Source organism: Pleurodeles waltl, chromosome 3_1 (assembly GCF_031143425.1).
Source record: "Pleurodeles waltl isolate 20211129_DDA chromosome 3_1, aPleWal1.hap1.20221129, whole genome shotgun sequence".
Lineage (NCBI taxonomy): Eukaryota > Metazoa > Chordata > Amphibia > Caudata > Salamandridae > Pleurodeles > Pleurodeles waltl.
In genome coordinates, this window is record NC_090440.1 from 788,471,060 (window position 1) to 788,486,937 (window position 15,878).

Here is a 15,878-nt window from a genome sequence, read left to right on the forward strand (position 1 = left end):
TATATTCTAATGTGTTTTGCTCCATGTTTTTTTTCCTGTGTGTAAAGCTCCAGTCTCATCCCTTGAATCGTCGAGCAGTATCGAACAAGAAAAATACCTCCAGGCCTTGGTGAATTCAATTTCTGTCCATTTCAAGCAGAATATCACTAGTACTATCAAAATGAGACCAGTGATTGCTTTATCTCCAGGTAACGATTGGTAATGGTGTGTTTCATGTTATCTGCGCTGAGCTAGAGCCATTCAGCATCTAAGTGTTGAGGAGTCTGATTTGTTAAGGGTTCAATGTCTAAATCCCTTCTTTTCCCTTTCTCCTGGCCACACGTATACCCCAGTCCATGATTGCAACGCGCCTCTCTATTTGCCAGTAAGTAAGGTAGTCAGAGACAGATTTTTGCTGGCCAGTCTCTAGTTTTTTTTTGTCCTTTTTTCGCCATGATGTTACATAGTATTTGCGAAATTTGCCCTTACGTGAAACAATGAGGGGAGCAAATGTCCACGTTACTATTTTTAAATATCAACACGTGCCTTATAAAGATAATTAGGGTACACTGAGGCTGAAGCATATCAGGGTGAAACAATTGAGATTTCTATGTATTCAAGGGGGCGCGGCTGCATTCTTGATCTTGCAGCATACCACTAAATTCTGTGTATTATTCAAACCATTGATACACAGTTACATGAAAGATTACCTATCGGCACCATTTTAGTGAAAGGCAAATGTTATTTTGAAATCAGGCCGCGGATGGGATAAGGTGATATCTGCGTAAAAATTATCTATTTTCGAGTTCCCACTCATACAGAAGTGTGCCAGTATCAGATTTCAGCCCTTGTAAAAATAACAGTAAATGCCACTTGCTCTAGATTTACGTACATATGCATACAGTTACCAATAGTTTATCTGCCGACTTCAAATGTCTTTTCTCCTGCTTGTTTCCACGACGTGTCTTTGAACTGTTTCGGTTTTTAACCTTAAAAGCCTGCGTGACTTCCGAGCCATTTAAAGCCGATCACACAGTTGAGCGAGCCTCAGACTAGCCGAAACGAGAGTTTCCTTGTCGAACATCTTTAACAGATGTCTGTTGTTTGATTGTAAAACGAATTTCCTGGAACACCTTTTAGATTGGAAATTTTTTCTAACCTTTTACTTGAAATCTTCAAAATAAGATTTTGGGTGTTTTTTGAATGAAAAGGGCCACCTCTTCTTTCCTGATCCAAGAGAGAATTTTCGTAGTAAACTGTTAGGAGTTGTGCAGATGACGGTTGAACCTACTGAACGCTTAGCTTCAGATTCCCATAATTTACATGTTAGATTGGTCGCTTTGCTTTTCATGCCCACAGTAGAGGTGGCTGCATGGTTCTTGGATTTCAGTAGACATTTTTTTCTTATTCTATTGCACCTATTAACATTTTGTTGTTTGCAAGTAAATTTTTTCAGGATATTTCAACCTTTGGGATTACGTATTTGTTGCTATGCTACTAATTTCTTTAGGAGCAGTGGCGTAACAAAGGTCTCCGCAGCCCTCGTGGTGTTGGGGCCCACGAGCTCCAGGGCCCCGTCAGCACAGTACCCTGGCTTGAGGCCTCCTGAATGAGTTTGGAGGAGGGCTCCTCCATTTACTTTGTGTGAGGGGGTGGGGGGTCAGGTTTCGTTACGCCACTGCTTAGGAGAACATACTGTATGGGCCAGATGTAGAATTATACTGGTGCACAAACTGATTTCAGTTTGTGGACAGTAATTTTGTAACTAGCATTTTATTTTGCAAACCGACCTTTGAACTAATGGATTGGTTCATAAAAATGTCAAATCTTATTGAGTTGCAATCTGAGCTACTTACTTTATATTTTTCCGGTGGTTGCAAATTGCAACATTTACTTTGCCTATAGTCACAGTGATTGTGACCTGAAAGGGTAAGCAGACCACCATATATATCTGTGATTGCATTTAAATAAAATGCATTTTTTAGCACCCCGATTTCCTTAAAGGAAACAGGACTGTTTAAAAAAAAAAAAAAAAAGTTAAAACAAAATTTCTCTGAGAGCTGGCAGTTGTCACCTGGACCGTTGTCTACTCTTTCAAGAACATTTTCCACAGTTCACAAAGGGGAAGGGGCCCCCTTCCATGTTGTGAGTTAGTTACCATCCCAACTTGGATATAGATAACTTTTCAGTGGTTTGCTACCAGAATTACACTTACAATTTGATGATGGATAGGGTATACATTTGTGTATATGGGTACTTGGAAGGGAAGCCCAAAAACATATTGCTTCCAAATACTAAATTTGTGTCTATTCACAGTTCCATTTTAGGAGTCGGTAACATTTTACCGACCCCTAAAATGGATCTGATACATAGGATAGCACCTTTTTGCTGTTGCAAACTCTGATTCGTAAAAAATGGAAAGTACATCTGGACCTATATTATAAGCCCAATCAATCAGTAATTTGTTAAGTACGCTACTCACCCTGAAGGGTCTCAAGGCACTGTGGGGGTCTAGTGGGGGGGTGCTACTGTTCGAAGAACAAGGTCTTGAGGCACTTCCTGAAGGTCTTGAGGTCTTGGGTCAGACGTAGGTTGACGGGGAGGGAGTTCCAGGTTTTGGCAGTGAGGTGGGAGAAGGATCTGCCGTCGGTGGTTGTGCGTTGGATGCGGGGGACGGTTGCGAGGGCGAGGATGGTGGAGCGGAGCTGGTGTGTCGGGATGTGGAAGTTGAGACACTCGTTGAGGTAGGCAGGTTCAGCGTCCAGGAGAGCTTTGTGGGCGTGGATCAGGAGTTTGAAGACGATCCTTTTGTCGATGGGCAGCCAGTGGATGTCTCTGAGGTGGGCTGAGATGTGTTTGTGGCGAGGGAGGTTGAGGATGAGTCGTGCTGAGGCGTTCTGGATGTGCTGGAGTTTCTTCTGGAGCTTAGCCGTTGTTCCCGCGTAGAGGGCGTTGCCGTAGTCCAGTCTGCTGCTGACGAGGGCGTGGGTGACCGTTCTTCTGGTTTCCACGGGGATCCATCTGAAGGTCATGCAGAGGGTGTTGAAGAATGAGGATGAAATGGCGTTGATTTGCTGAGTGTAGGAAGTTGGCTCTGTATATACTATTTCAAAGTAAGAAATAACATGTGCACAGAGTCCAAGGGTTCCCCTTAGAGGTAAGATAGTGGCAAAATTAGATAATTCTAATGCTCTATTTTTTGGTAGTGTGGTGGAGCAGTAGTCTTATCAGAGGGTAGTGTTAAGCATTTGTTGTACACACACAGGCAATAAATGAAGAACACACACTAAAAGACTTACTCAAGGCCAATAGATTTTTATATAGAAAAATATATTTTCTTAGTTCATTTTAAGAACCACAGGTTCAAGATTTGAAGTAAACACATAAAATGCAAGATACTTCACATAGGTAAGTTAGGAGCTTTGAATAAAAGCAATATCATATACAGTCTTTGTTAAAATGCCAATAAGCTTTTTTTTAAGTGGACACAGTGCAAAAATCAACAGTTCCTGGGGGAGGTAAGTAAAGATTAGTTTGTGAGGTAAGTAAGACACTTACAAGTCTCAGTTCCTGGGCATAGGCAGCCCACCGGTGGGGGTTCAAGGCAACCCCCCAAGTTACCACACCAGCAGCTCAGGGCCGGTCAGGTGCAGAGGTCAAACAGATGCCCAAAACACATAGGCGCCTATGGAGAACAGAGGTGCTCCGGTTCCAGTCTGCCAGCAGGTAAGTACCCGCGTCCTCGGGGGGGCAGACCAAGAGGGTTTTGTAGAGCACTGGGGGGGACACAAGTAGGCACACAAAACACACCCTCAGTGGCACAGGGGTGGCCAGGTGCAGTGTGCAAAGCAGGCGTCTGGTTTCAGATAGGAATCAATTGAGGGACCCAGGGGTCACTCTAGCGGTGCAGACAGGCACAGGGGGGGGCTTCTCGGGACAGCCACCACCTGGGCTAGGCAGAGGGTCGCCTGGGGGTCACTCCTGTGCTGAGGTTTGGTTCCTTCAGGTCCTGGGGGCTGTGGGTGCAGTGTTGGTTCCAGGTGTCGGGTCCCTTGTTACAGGCAGTCGCGGTCAGGGGGAGCCTCTGGATTCTCTCTGCAGGCGTCGCTGTGGGGGCTCAGGGTACTCACGGGCTCACAGTCGCCGGGGAGTCCTCCCTGTGGTGTTTGTTCTCTGGATCTCGAACCGGGGGCATCGGGTGCAGAGTGTGAAGTCTCACGCTTCCGGCAGGAAACATGAAGTGTTTGAAAGTTGCTTCTTTGTTGCAAAGAAGTTGCTGGTGTTGAGCAGAGCCGCTGCTCATGGGAGTTTCTTGGTCCTTTAGTCAAGGGCAGTCCTCTGAGGCTTCAGAGGTCGCTGGTCCCTGTCGGATGTGACGCTGGTTGCAGGTTTTCGAGTCAGGAGACAGGCCGGTAGGGCTTGGGCCAAATCAGTTGTCGTCTTACGTCTTCTCTGCAGGTTTGTAGGTCAGCAGTCCTTTTTGTTTCTTCAGGTTGCAGGAATCTGATTTCCTGGGTTCTTGTGTGCCCCTAAATACTAAATTTAGGGGTGTGTTTAGGTCTGGGAGGGCAGTAGTCAATGGCTGCTGTCCTTGGGGGTGGCTACACCCTCTTTGTGCCTCCTCCTTTTGGGGAGGGGGGCACATCCCTAATCCTATTGGAGGAATCCTCCAAACTCAAGATGGAGGATTTCTAAAGGTAGGGGTCACCTCAGCTCAGGATACCATATGGGCTGTCCTGACTGGTGGGTGACTCCTCCTTGATTTTCTCATTATCTCCTCCAGCCTTGCCGCCAAAAGTGGGGTCAGTGGCCAGAGGGGCGGGCATCTCCACTAGCTGGGATGCCCTGGGGCGCTGTAACAAAGGGGGTGAGCGTTTGAGGCTCACCGTCAGGTGTTACAGTTCCTGCAGGGGGAGGTGAGAAGTACCTCTACCCAGTACAGGCTTTGTTCCTGGCCACAGAGTGACAAAGGCACTCTCTCCATGTGGCCAGCAACATGTCTGGTGTGTGGCAGGTTGGCAGAAACTGGTCAGCCTACACTAGAAGTCGGATTGGTATTCAGCTGGCATCTCTAAGATGCCCTGTGGGTGTATGTTACAATAAATTGCACACTGGCATCAGTGTGCATTTATTGTGCTGAGAAGTTTGAAACCAAACTTACCAGATTTCAGTGTAGCCATTATGGAACTGTGGAGTTCGTGTTTGACAAACTCCCAGACCATATACTCTTATTGCTACCCTGTACTTGCAATGTCTAAGGTTTTGCTTAGACACTGTAGGGGCATAGTGCTCATGCACATATGCCCGCACCTGTGGTATAGTGCTAGAGGGGTGACTTATCTATGCCACAGACAGTGTGAGTTTGGCATGGCACTCTGAGGGGAGTGCCATGTCGACTTAGTCATTTTCTCTCCACCAGCACACACAACTGTGAGGCAGTGTGCATGTGCTGAGTGAGAGGTCCCCAGGGTGGCATAAGACATACTGCCACCCTTAGAGACCTTCCCTGGCATCAGGGCCCTTGGTACCAGGGGTACCAGTTACAAGGGACTAATCTGAGTGCCAGGGCTGTGCCAATTGTGGAAGCAAAGGTACAGTTTAGGGATAGAACACTGGTGCTGGGGCCTGGTTAGCAGGGTCCCAGCACACTTTCAATCAAAACTTAGCATCAGCAAAGGCAAAAAGTTAGGGGGTAACCATGCCAAGGAAGCATTTCCTTACACTGAGTCATAGAGAGCGAAGAGTCCAGTATGAAGCCGAGGTTGCATGCGTGGGTGGTGGGCGTTGGGGCCGACCCCAGAGTGGCAGGCCACCAGGAGTCGTTCCAAGCTGATCTGTTGGGGCCGAAGATGATGATCGCGGTCTTCTCCGAGTTCAGCTTGAGGTGGCTTGTTTCCATCCAGTTGGCGATGGCCTGAAGTACGCTGTGAAGGTTGGTCTTAGCAGTTGCGGGGTCCTTCGTGAGGGAGAGGATGAGCTGATCAAGGCACTGTCATGTATAACCAACAGATTTAAATGTATGAGTATAGCAACACAACAAGATGATGGACAGCGTGTGGAACATTTTCAGACACTCACCTCCAGTCACAGATCTGGGTTAAATCCATCGTTCTTTTGCTTACCATGCCATCCCAATTTGGACCCAGCCACATGCAAATCAGTCTTGACCCTGTTGCCCATGGGAACAGTCCATCCTGGACTGCCAGGCCAGGTTCTCCATGGACCAGAAACAAGCATCCTGGGACCGGTTTCGGGGTATCACCCCTCATCAGCCAGGCTAGCTTGAATCCAGTTGCACAGTGAGCAAGGGGCCTACGACTGGGCATTCCCCCGCCACTTCGGGCAAACATAGCAACACTACAAGATAATGGACCGAGTGCTGAAACTTTTTAGACACTCACCCTCAGTCACAGATCTGGGTTAAAGTTAAATCCATTGTTCTTTATCTCACCATGCCACCGCAGTTTGGATCTAGCCATATGTAAATCAGTCTTGACCCTGTTCCCCCTGGAAACAGTCTAGCCCAAACTTCCAGGCCAGGTCCTCCATGGACAGGAAATAGGCATTCTGGGTCTGGTTTTGTGGCATCACCCCTCATCAGCTAGGCTAGTTTGAATCCAGTGGCACAGTGAGCAAGGGACCCACATCTGGGCATACCCTGGCCACTTACAGCGAACAAAGCAACACAACAAGATGATGGATGGAGTGCTGAAACTTTTTCAGACACTCACCCCCAGTCCCAGATCTGAGTTAAATCCATTGTTCCTTTGCTCACCATTCCACCCGAATTTGGACCCAGCTATATGCACATCAGTCTTGACCCTGTTCCCCATGGGAACAGTCCAGCCGAACTGCTAGGCCTGGTCCTCCCTGGACTGGAAACAAGCATCCTGGGACCGGTTTCGGGGTATCACCCTCATCAGCCAGGTTAGCTTGAATCCAGTCAATCATTTTATTTTGTGATGTTGCTATGTGCGCCCTAAGTGGCTTGGGTATGCCCACACGTGGATCCCTTGCTTGCCCCACCACTGGATTCAAGCTAGCCTGGCGGATGAGGGGTAATACCCCGAAACCGGTCCCAGGATCCCTGTTTCTGGTCCCGCGAGGCCCTGGCTTGGCAGTTAGGTCTGGACTGTTCCTATTGGGAGAAGGGTCAATACTGATTTGCATATGGCTGGGCCCAAACTAGGGTGGTGTGGTGAGCAAAATAACAATGGATTAAACCCTGATCCGTGACTGGGGGTGAGTGTTTAAAAACTTTTAACACTCCGTCCATCATATTTATTTTTTGATTTAACTGTGTGAATACTCAGATTTCAGTGTGTGCATGTTTATGTGTAAAGGATTTCTACTGCATATCTACTTGATCTATTGCAGGGACGGATACTTTTGGAACTGCTCTAAAGTGGCAGAAATGGAGGTGATTTTCAGATCTTAGTTGCAGCACGCCTCTCACACCTAAAATCCAATTTTCCATTGAATGGGTTGAGTTAAAAATGAATTTCGCCTGCCGCATTCCTTCCTTATTGATATTGCATTGGATTTAGCCTCAGTATCTTTTAACAGTAGACATGATTGCCATGTCATGGATACCCTTGTCTTCAGCCTTAAGCATGTAGGAACTCTTTCATTTGTATACTTGAAACACCTGCACTCATTTTGTACAGTTTACAGATCAAATAAACAAAGTGATGATTCTTAACATACTTAAACATGAATTCCTTTTGGATTTGAATAAGTCCGTAAAAATGAAAAGATTTGAATGTGAATTCAGATATTATTTTAGTTGCCATGTGCTAAAATCGAGTTCCTTTGGAGACAGCAATCTACCATGCGGATGCATGTTGTTTCAAAAGCTTGTCTGCTTGTACCACTTTGCTTTATTTACTGAAACATTGTTTAGTTCACCCTCAGCCCACGCACGTCTGTTTCATTTACATTAAAAACGTAAAACATAATGTATCCATTCATTATTTAGTTATCTCATTGTCTTATCCATCATTCATACATTTTAATCCATCCACTATGTGCTGTGTGTTAATTTAATTGGAAAAACCAAGAAAAAGTGTTAAGTGCTCACATTTTCAGTCCTTTGTTTCATAGCATGTGGTAAGAAACACTTTGTGGCCAGTATTTGGACTTATGACAAAGATAGCGGGATAGAGGAGAATAAGTGAATGCTTTGTTCCTGTACCACCAGCTCTTCGAAACTGCAACAGTAAATGCATGAAATGACCACAGGCTTCACCAGTCATGGCGAAGTTAGATACGACTAGATCATGATGCTCCACCTACTGTGATACCAGCCCTGGATCCCTTCAGTTACACTCTCTAACAAATCTCATGTGCTTTTGGTTCTGGTTCACAGATTCCCCCGAACAACATAGTCCATAGTCGCTGCCTCAATCCAATCTTTGGGACCAGGGTAGTCCTCAGACTCTTTTGTGCCAGCCCACCATTAATAAACTCAACAGGTGCCTGGCAGAGAGAGAGGGTAGATCTCTCTTTCAAGTTGTCAGGTGGCCCAGGAAGTTCACCTTAAGACTAAATAAAACACCACTTTCACCCTACTCCTGTCATTTGAAAATTGAAGGCTTCGATCTCATTGAGCGACAACTGAACCATTCCGCATGTCCTTTTTCCAAAAATCACTACTGTGCCACCATGTCCTGCACCGCTGATTCAGAACATAATTGCCCATTCCCATTACTCATTTAGTATTTGCATTAGCTGCATTAGCTCAGAAGGCTCAGTGCACTACAGGGCAATTTCCATTTCACCACAGATAGAAGCCATATTGACTTTCCTAGGAAATGTCCTCTTTTCAGTAATCAGTAGTGTGACCACCTTGGTTGTCCATGTCCCTCAAGCTAACACTTCTATCTGGATTACACATCCACAGTAAATGCCCTGCCTGCACAGTTGATTTACCATGACCAGTACCCCAGTCCTTCCCTATACAGCCACCTCTGTCCATTATATCATTTTACATACTAAACCTTGGGAATGAAGGAAGCCTAGAAGTAATTTTGGGACTTTTAGAGCTGACTTTGCTCCATTGCCAGTGAAGTACCTTTCCTCAAATGTAGCTTCACGTGATCTTGTGTAGTCTTTTTTGACAGCTGATTAACTAAAAGGAGTTTAGCACTATATGAAATTAGTGTGAAAGATGTACTCAAAAGGGGATCCAGTACACATAGGAGAGGTGTACAAGGGCATCCTTGCATCAGTTTTGAAAGCATTGACATAAGTGCCAGCACTTTCAACATTGTTCTAATATTCCCACACAGCGGGAACTGAGATGTTGCTGAGATCTGAAGTTACTATGCTGAAGACTAACCATTCCTAAATTCGTTACGTATACAGATTGTCAGTTGTCACTCAAATTATGTTCCATGCATTCTTGTTTTTTGTCTTGTTTGTCTAAATGTTTATTGCATTTCATTTTTATTTTTTTTCACTAACTCCAGGAAGTGAAAAGAGGGCCTCAAGAATGTCTACTGTGGTTAAACAGGTTGCCCCTGGACAATTGGATGTGAGTCTGTCCAATAGCTTTGCACGTGGAGGTTAGTAGGATTGAACTCGGAATTCGAGTATTCTAAAACAGTAGCCTTACAAATAACAAAGACTTCCATTTCTCTGCTCGGCAGAGGTCACAGTACCCTCAATTATATATATCGAGAGCAGACTGCAGACTAAGTCTTGACTAGGTATTGGATCCGTTTCTAAGTAAACCATCATGCCAGCCTGTTTACTAGCTAATGGAATCATCACCCCTCAAATAAAAATATTAAACAATGCTAGTTACACCAAATATTATTCTCCACATTATAGTTTGCATTGGTTAATTGGCTTTGTTAAAATGTATGCTCCTACATAGATTGTAAAATGGATGGAGAATTGTTTCTTCTCCATCCGAGCACCTTATGCCGAAATAATTGAGGTGCCAATAGGTGTTTGCGTTGCTAGTAAAGGGTTTCCCAGACCGCAACCTTTTAACTGCACCTTTTCTTGGTGAGCCTTTCTGATCTGTCCTTTCCTACTTTGTCTAATTGTACTATCTTTCCTCTTCACACTCATATAGGCTGTTTGTTGCCGTTCAATTGTGCATCAGATGATAGAATATTTTCAGAACCCTTGCTATTAAATATGCTATAACTTGTGTAATCCCTGCATAATGTCTTGTTTGTGTTTCTTAGTTTTTCATACATCTGAGACACAACTTGAGGCTTCTGAAAGTTCATAACTATAATTTATACCTATAGCTGTATGAGTATTCTTTTTAGCACAAGTTGCATATTATGTTGTCTAAAAACTGAGTTGTGTTAATGCTATTGAAGACAAGCAAGGCCATTAGTAATTCTTCTGGTATTAGGAGGTGGTGTGCTGGCACTGTGAATGAATGCATAATGCATAATATTTGTGCTACATGCCTTGCATAGGCCATATACCTATCTTTTGGGCCAAAACTAATTTGTGTCTAAAGGTTAATTCTAGAGCTAAACAGAATACACTGAAAAGACCCTTGGCAGCGATTCCCCCTTGTGGTAACAGGGCATACTCTGGCATGTTTGACTTCTCTGCTTTTTTTCACCCAGGTTTACTTTTGGCGCTTTCAGATAAATTGACACCTAGAATTCTATTGAATTGGTTGACTCCAGTACATTATCCACACATGGTGTTTCAAGTATCTATCCATGATTTCTGATGCCCAGAATTCTTCATATTTTGATTACCATCCATAAATCTTATGATCACTCTTTTATTCAGTCTCCCCACTCCCTAAATCCCATTGTGATTTATACCACTGGTGAACCTGTTCCTATGTAGTAGAGTACTTACTTATCTAGCTCCTCAGCACCGTCACTGATAAATGTATTGGAAGTGATGGGATCGTGCAAGCTTTGGGGGAGAACTTTCTGCCTATATTGTGTGCTGTGGTCTGCCTCCCCAACAGATCCAATAGAATTCTGTGAATTCCACAGCATTTGTTTGGCGTTTGAGACAGCTGTGGCCCTCTTGGGTGAAACAGTTGACTGTAACAGTATATGGGTTTGTAGAATGTATAAGTGATGTAGCCCTTTCACCTGTACTTCCACTATTACAAGGTAGTATGCATATCCACCCGGCAAAAGTAGTAAGAGCCCTGGCAGAATGAGCTTGTTGATGGGATGAGTGGAGACAGGATTGCAATTGCTCTGAGAAATCTGTGCTTGAAGTGGCTGATATGGCATGCACCTCTTGATTCAGCAAGCCAGAGAATTTAGATGGTTGTGGGCCAGCATATAGTCCATATACTCCTGCATTTTCTGAGGGCGCACTTCCCACTTAGTGTCACTTTGGATGACTTTAGGACAATAGATCTCCCAAAATGTGGCACGTTATTGTTTGGGAAGAGGTCCACAATGCTGTATTGTCTCTTTTTCTTTGAAGAATCATTAGTGGGAATGCTGGGGGTGCAGCCTTTCATGAAACAAAATCGCATTGGAGACGCAAACGAGAATTCCAGCATCCATGGAACATTCATTTTTCCTTGGTCTAAATCCTGCTACCAGAGAGCATCGGGTGGAGCAAGCGTTGACTCACATACACATGCGTACGCATTCACACAAAATCGCACATACACTCTCTCGCATAAGCACTCTACCCTGTAAGCATCCATCTAAAAGCATTTTTACTTACCTCTGCTGACAGGGAGGGTCGTGTTCTAGGTAATTATACTCCATTTTTATTACACTAACGCTGCATAATATGTTAGTATTCCCCATTAGTGTCATTAAAAAATTGACAAAAACAAGGAGATTCGAGCCCCAACCAGTGTCCATAAGGACTGATTTTGCTATCTCTAAGGGCAGTGGTCGCAGATGCAGTGCCATTGATCATAAGGGGCAAGCCAGGGGTCGTAGCTGTGACCGCTGGTGACCACTCTGGTGACCACTAAATGAGGTACATGGGGTGGAGAGTGCAAATGGAAATGTCTCATTCTGTCTCATTAGAGGGGAGTAGGCTGTAATGGCTTTACTGGGCAGTTTTCACACAGAGGTTTATAGCATTAACGCAACAATGATGGCTGCTGAGGGCAGACTGGAAGCCTTATCTATAAGGGTGGTGGTGGTTGAGGCATCCTTGTCAGCAGTGGAGAAGAGAACTGGAACACTGGAAGCCTTAGTGACCAAGCAACAAGAGACCAACAGTTTGTTTGCCAATTTACAGTGCTGTGCAGTAACTTCATTTGCTGATGTTTTGGACTGTTTGGAGAAGTTGTAGAATGCTAGGATGTTGACCAGTGTCCAGCTGCTCGGTTGGCGGGATCAGGATGAAGAGATGGACCTACAAGCTTCTGTTGAGACTGTTTTCAAAATCAAGTCACAGCTCCACCCCTCAATCTTATCTTTGAAGAAAGTGGCACACCTGCCCACAAAAGGCAGAAGTGGTGTTTAAAAACAGGGACTGACTAAATGAGTTGTCTCAGCATGAGATGATCCTGAGGGCAGGTTTTTGCTGGGAGGATTGCCACTACTGTTATTTCCCCAATATTAGGCCAGTCACTGCTGGCAGGAGAAGAGACCTGCAGCGTTCTCAGAAGGAATTTCTTTGCACATGGGGGCGGGGGGGTCACAGTCAGTGTACAATACCCAAATCTACTGAGGGTGGTTGTGTGTGGAATTGTCTAATATTTGGACAATTGGATACAACAAATTTGTATGTGTAGTCTTTTAAAACAAAAAGGGCTCTTTTGGCATGAAATGTCACGTAGGTCAGTAGTTTTTAGGGTCGGGCCCGCGAGTGCATGCACTAGCGCATGCGTCTCGCTTGGGAGACTCTTTTGGAGCCCACCTGTTACTCAGCGTTTGTTGGTTTGAATGGCGCTCTTCTTTACAGCCTCGTAATTCGCCAACGCACGCCTGGCATCATTTCCATTTCTCTGTGTGGAGCACGGCTCAAGCACTAGTTGCTTCAACATTTTGTTCTTTTTAACTTCTAGTGCCCTCAAACAGAAGGCTTGTAACTGGCAAAAATGTGCCTACCAGGACAAACAAAAATGCAAAGTTTTATTTTTTAAACTAACTTTATTTTATTTTACCAAGTCGTCTTTTCTCAGTTTCTACTCATGTTTTCTTTTGTTTTTGTTCTACGGCGCGGTTGTCAAAAGATGACAATTAGCTTGTTCTATATATGCAATACCTATTGCTTTGCTAATGCTTGTTTCACTCTGCTGTCATTTTCTGCATATTAAAACTGCTCCACAAAGCTGGTTTTGTTTGTGCACCCTTTGAGTCCAAGTCTCATGTCTTTCTCCTGATCACTGTAAGAGAAGATTTTTGTTTTATATAGTGATATTTGGTTGGTCCTACAAATGTGTTTCCGATCTATTTTTCCCACTGAGGAGTTTCTTATTTATGTGTTTGATTTGTCCTGCGCTTGCTTGTTCTTTGATGTAACTCTCACTTCCAGTTAGCCCCATGGACTGTAACACGTATGTGCTCCTTCTCAATTCTGTTGTAATATAGTATGTATTTTTTCTTAAACACAGCAAAATATATTTTTTAGAAAATGACATTGAAAACGTTGGACCTCCACCAGGCCATTGTTCTACATGGTTAGTTACCAATTGCCAGGTGCCTGTTAGAAATAAAATACAAAACCCATTCTGGTGTTCCAGATTATTATTTCTCGCATGAGCACTTAACAGGTGTATGATTGGGATAGATTTTTCTGCAGACTCGCCATAAGTCCCTTATCTATCACAATTCTTACGTCAGACAGGCCTTGGGGCCCAGCTCTAGAGACAGCATGTTTTTCTCATGTCTGCTGATGTTCCTGAAATAAATAAGTGTGTACACTGGTAAAAACGATTGCTTATGGCGGCAGTACTCTGCCCCTCCTTACTTGTGTATCAGCCTCTTTTTGGCTTTTCTTTCTTACCTAAGTTTTATTGCCTTCTTTTTGCCATCCCTGTTGAAACCCGGGAGAAGGTGCTCTACGCTCTATGGAATGTATTAGCTATAACCAATGCTTCCTTTATCACTACAGTGTGATTCTGGACTATGCATGTGAGGATTATTGATGGTAGGTATTCTTTACTTTGTCAGTGGTTGCCATCTTTGTGATTTGTACTGTAGAGTGTTCCCTTGTTGATTTTTTTCACAAAGCTCAAGAGCGTTGACACTAAATCAGATAGGCAGGAAAAAAGGACTTTAACATAGCATCACTTGTGTCTGACAAAATGCAAATTTCTTATCGGGCATTGTGCCCTTGGACTCTCAGAATGCATGCTTTCATGTACCTGTCTTGCAGTGCCACGGGTGCTTCCTCCCCTTCCTGTTCTTCAGCATCACCTCAGTGACCAACACCCCCCCCCCACTAATGTATTTATGAAGGGTGATGTTGATAGACGCGGCCCATTTTTACCAGATCAGAGATACAAGTCTTCCTTGACTACTGGCAGTCAGTTGCAGTGCAGGCCATGTCTAAATGACCATATCACTGCTATCTTCCATGGGCTTCTCCAGCAACAAGCTTGAATCCCATAGTAGGCTAATGCAGAGGATTTCCTTTATAGGGGCCCATTCTTCACACAGTGCATTTAAAGCTTAACCCCCCCCCCACACACACACAGCAAGTCTGGGCCATGCACAATATGATCCTGATATTTCATGCTTGATCCTATGCTCTGTCCCGGCCAGTTCTGAGGCTTCTTGTTCCTGTGGCCTTATATAGCCTGCTTGTGCCTCATGCTCATTGACACATGGGGGCCCTGCAATGCAACAAACCTCTTCTTTGAATGGGCTAAGCGCTGGGGTGCCTATTGGACAACATCTTAATGTCGGATGAGGCAGCCCACAACCTTCAATGGTGAATGAGGGATATCAGCGTGACTTGCTGGGTCCTTCTCCCATCCCCATCCAGAGCTCATGGAGGTGACAGATACATCGGCTTTAGAGTGCACCCGGTACAAGTTTGAGATCAAAGCCTTCTGGTCTCTACTGAAACAGAGGCATCACATCAATCGTCTGGAGCTACATGCTGTCAGGCTGGCACTGAAGGCCTTTCTGCTTTCAATAACAGCCACCCTGTGCAAGTTCTGAATGACAACATGATAGCCATATGATACTGCAACAAACAGGGCTGTGTGGGGGTCACTTGTGCTGAACCAGGAGGGGCTGAGATTGTGGAACTTTCTTGGTCTTGCAGGAATCTCCTTGACTGTCAACAATCTGGCAGAGTCCCTGAATACCAGGATGGATGAGCTTAGCAGATGTAGTTCAGCTGACCATGAATAGCATCTTCACATAGCATAAAAGTAGTTCAGTGGCTATTTGCCCAGTGGGACGTGCCTTGGATAGATCTTTTTGCTACCACTCATTGTCGACCCTTTGGCGCTCTAGAATTGAAGGACCTTATCCAGGTGTATCAGCCTTTGTATAAAAATGTGGTATGCCGTGGCCAAGAAGGAGTCTCCTGTGGGCCTTTGGGCTCACTCTACCAGGCTTTCCACTACGGCCTTGGCCTGAGTTGTTTGGTTGCCAATCATTTGCCAGGCTGCTACATTGATGTACACAGGCACTCAGGTCTGCAGGGATAGGCCTTTATGCCCCTCGGTCCTCCAAGATTTCCTGGTGTGAATTTTTTTGACTCCTCAGATGTTCAACCTTTTGGGAGGTACTGCTTTGGTTTCTATTCAAAGACAAGAAATTGGGGTTGTGGCAACAACATTGAACATAGTGCCCACTCTCCACTAAGCTCTTCTGCCACTCTGCCACTAATCGATCCTTATTAATGTTACAAGAGGGGCCCTGACTGGTGTGTGTGTTGCTGCGGGTCACCAGTTTTCCCTAGAACGCCAGAGGACATTCAGGTTAGCTTACCATATGTGAAGCATCAGCAATGTGCTAGGT

General features: G+C 44.8%; 1 protein-coding gene across 4 annotated transcripts in view; it reads left to right on the forward strand.

The window, feature by feature from the left end:
• Positions 1 to 15,878, forward strand: part of SBF2 (SET binding factor 2) — a 1,701,375-nt gene that overhangs the window by 1,341,714 nt on the left and 343,783 nt on the right. For 2 of the 4 annotated variants that reach the window (XM_069223624.1, XM_069223625.1), the window contains exons 28-29: positions 48 to 188; positions 9,450 to 9,545. In XM_069223624.1, coding sequence (XP_069079725.1) covers positions 48 to 188; positions 9,450 to 9,545 — 237 coding nt within the window. The remainder of the gene's footprint in view (positions 1 to 47; positions 189 to 9,449; positions 9,546 to 15,878) is intronic. The other 2 variants (XM_069223621.1, XM_069223622.1) reach the window with 1 other exon arrangement.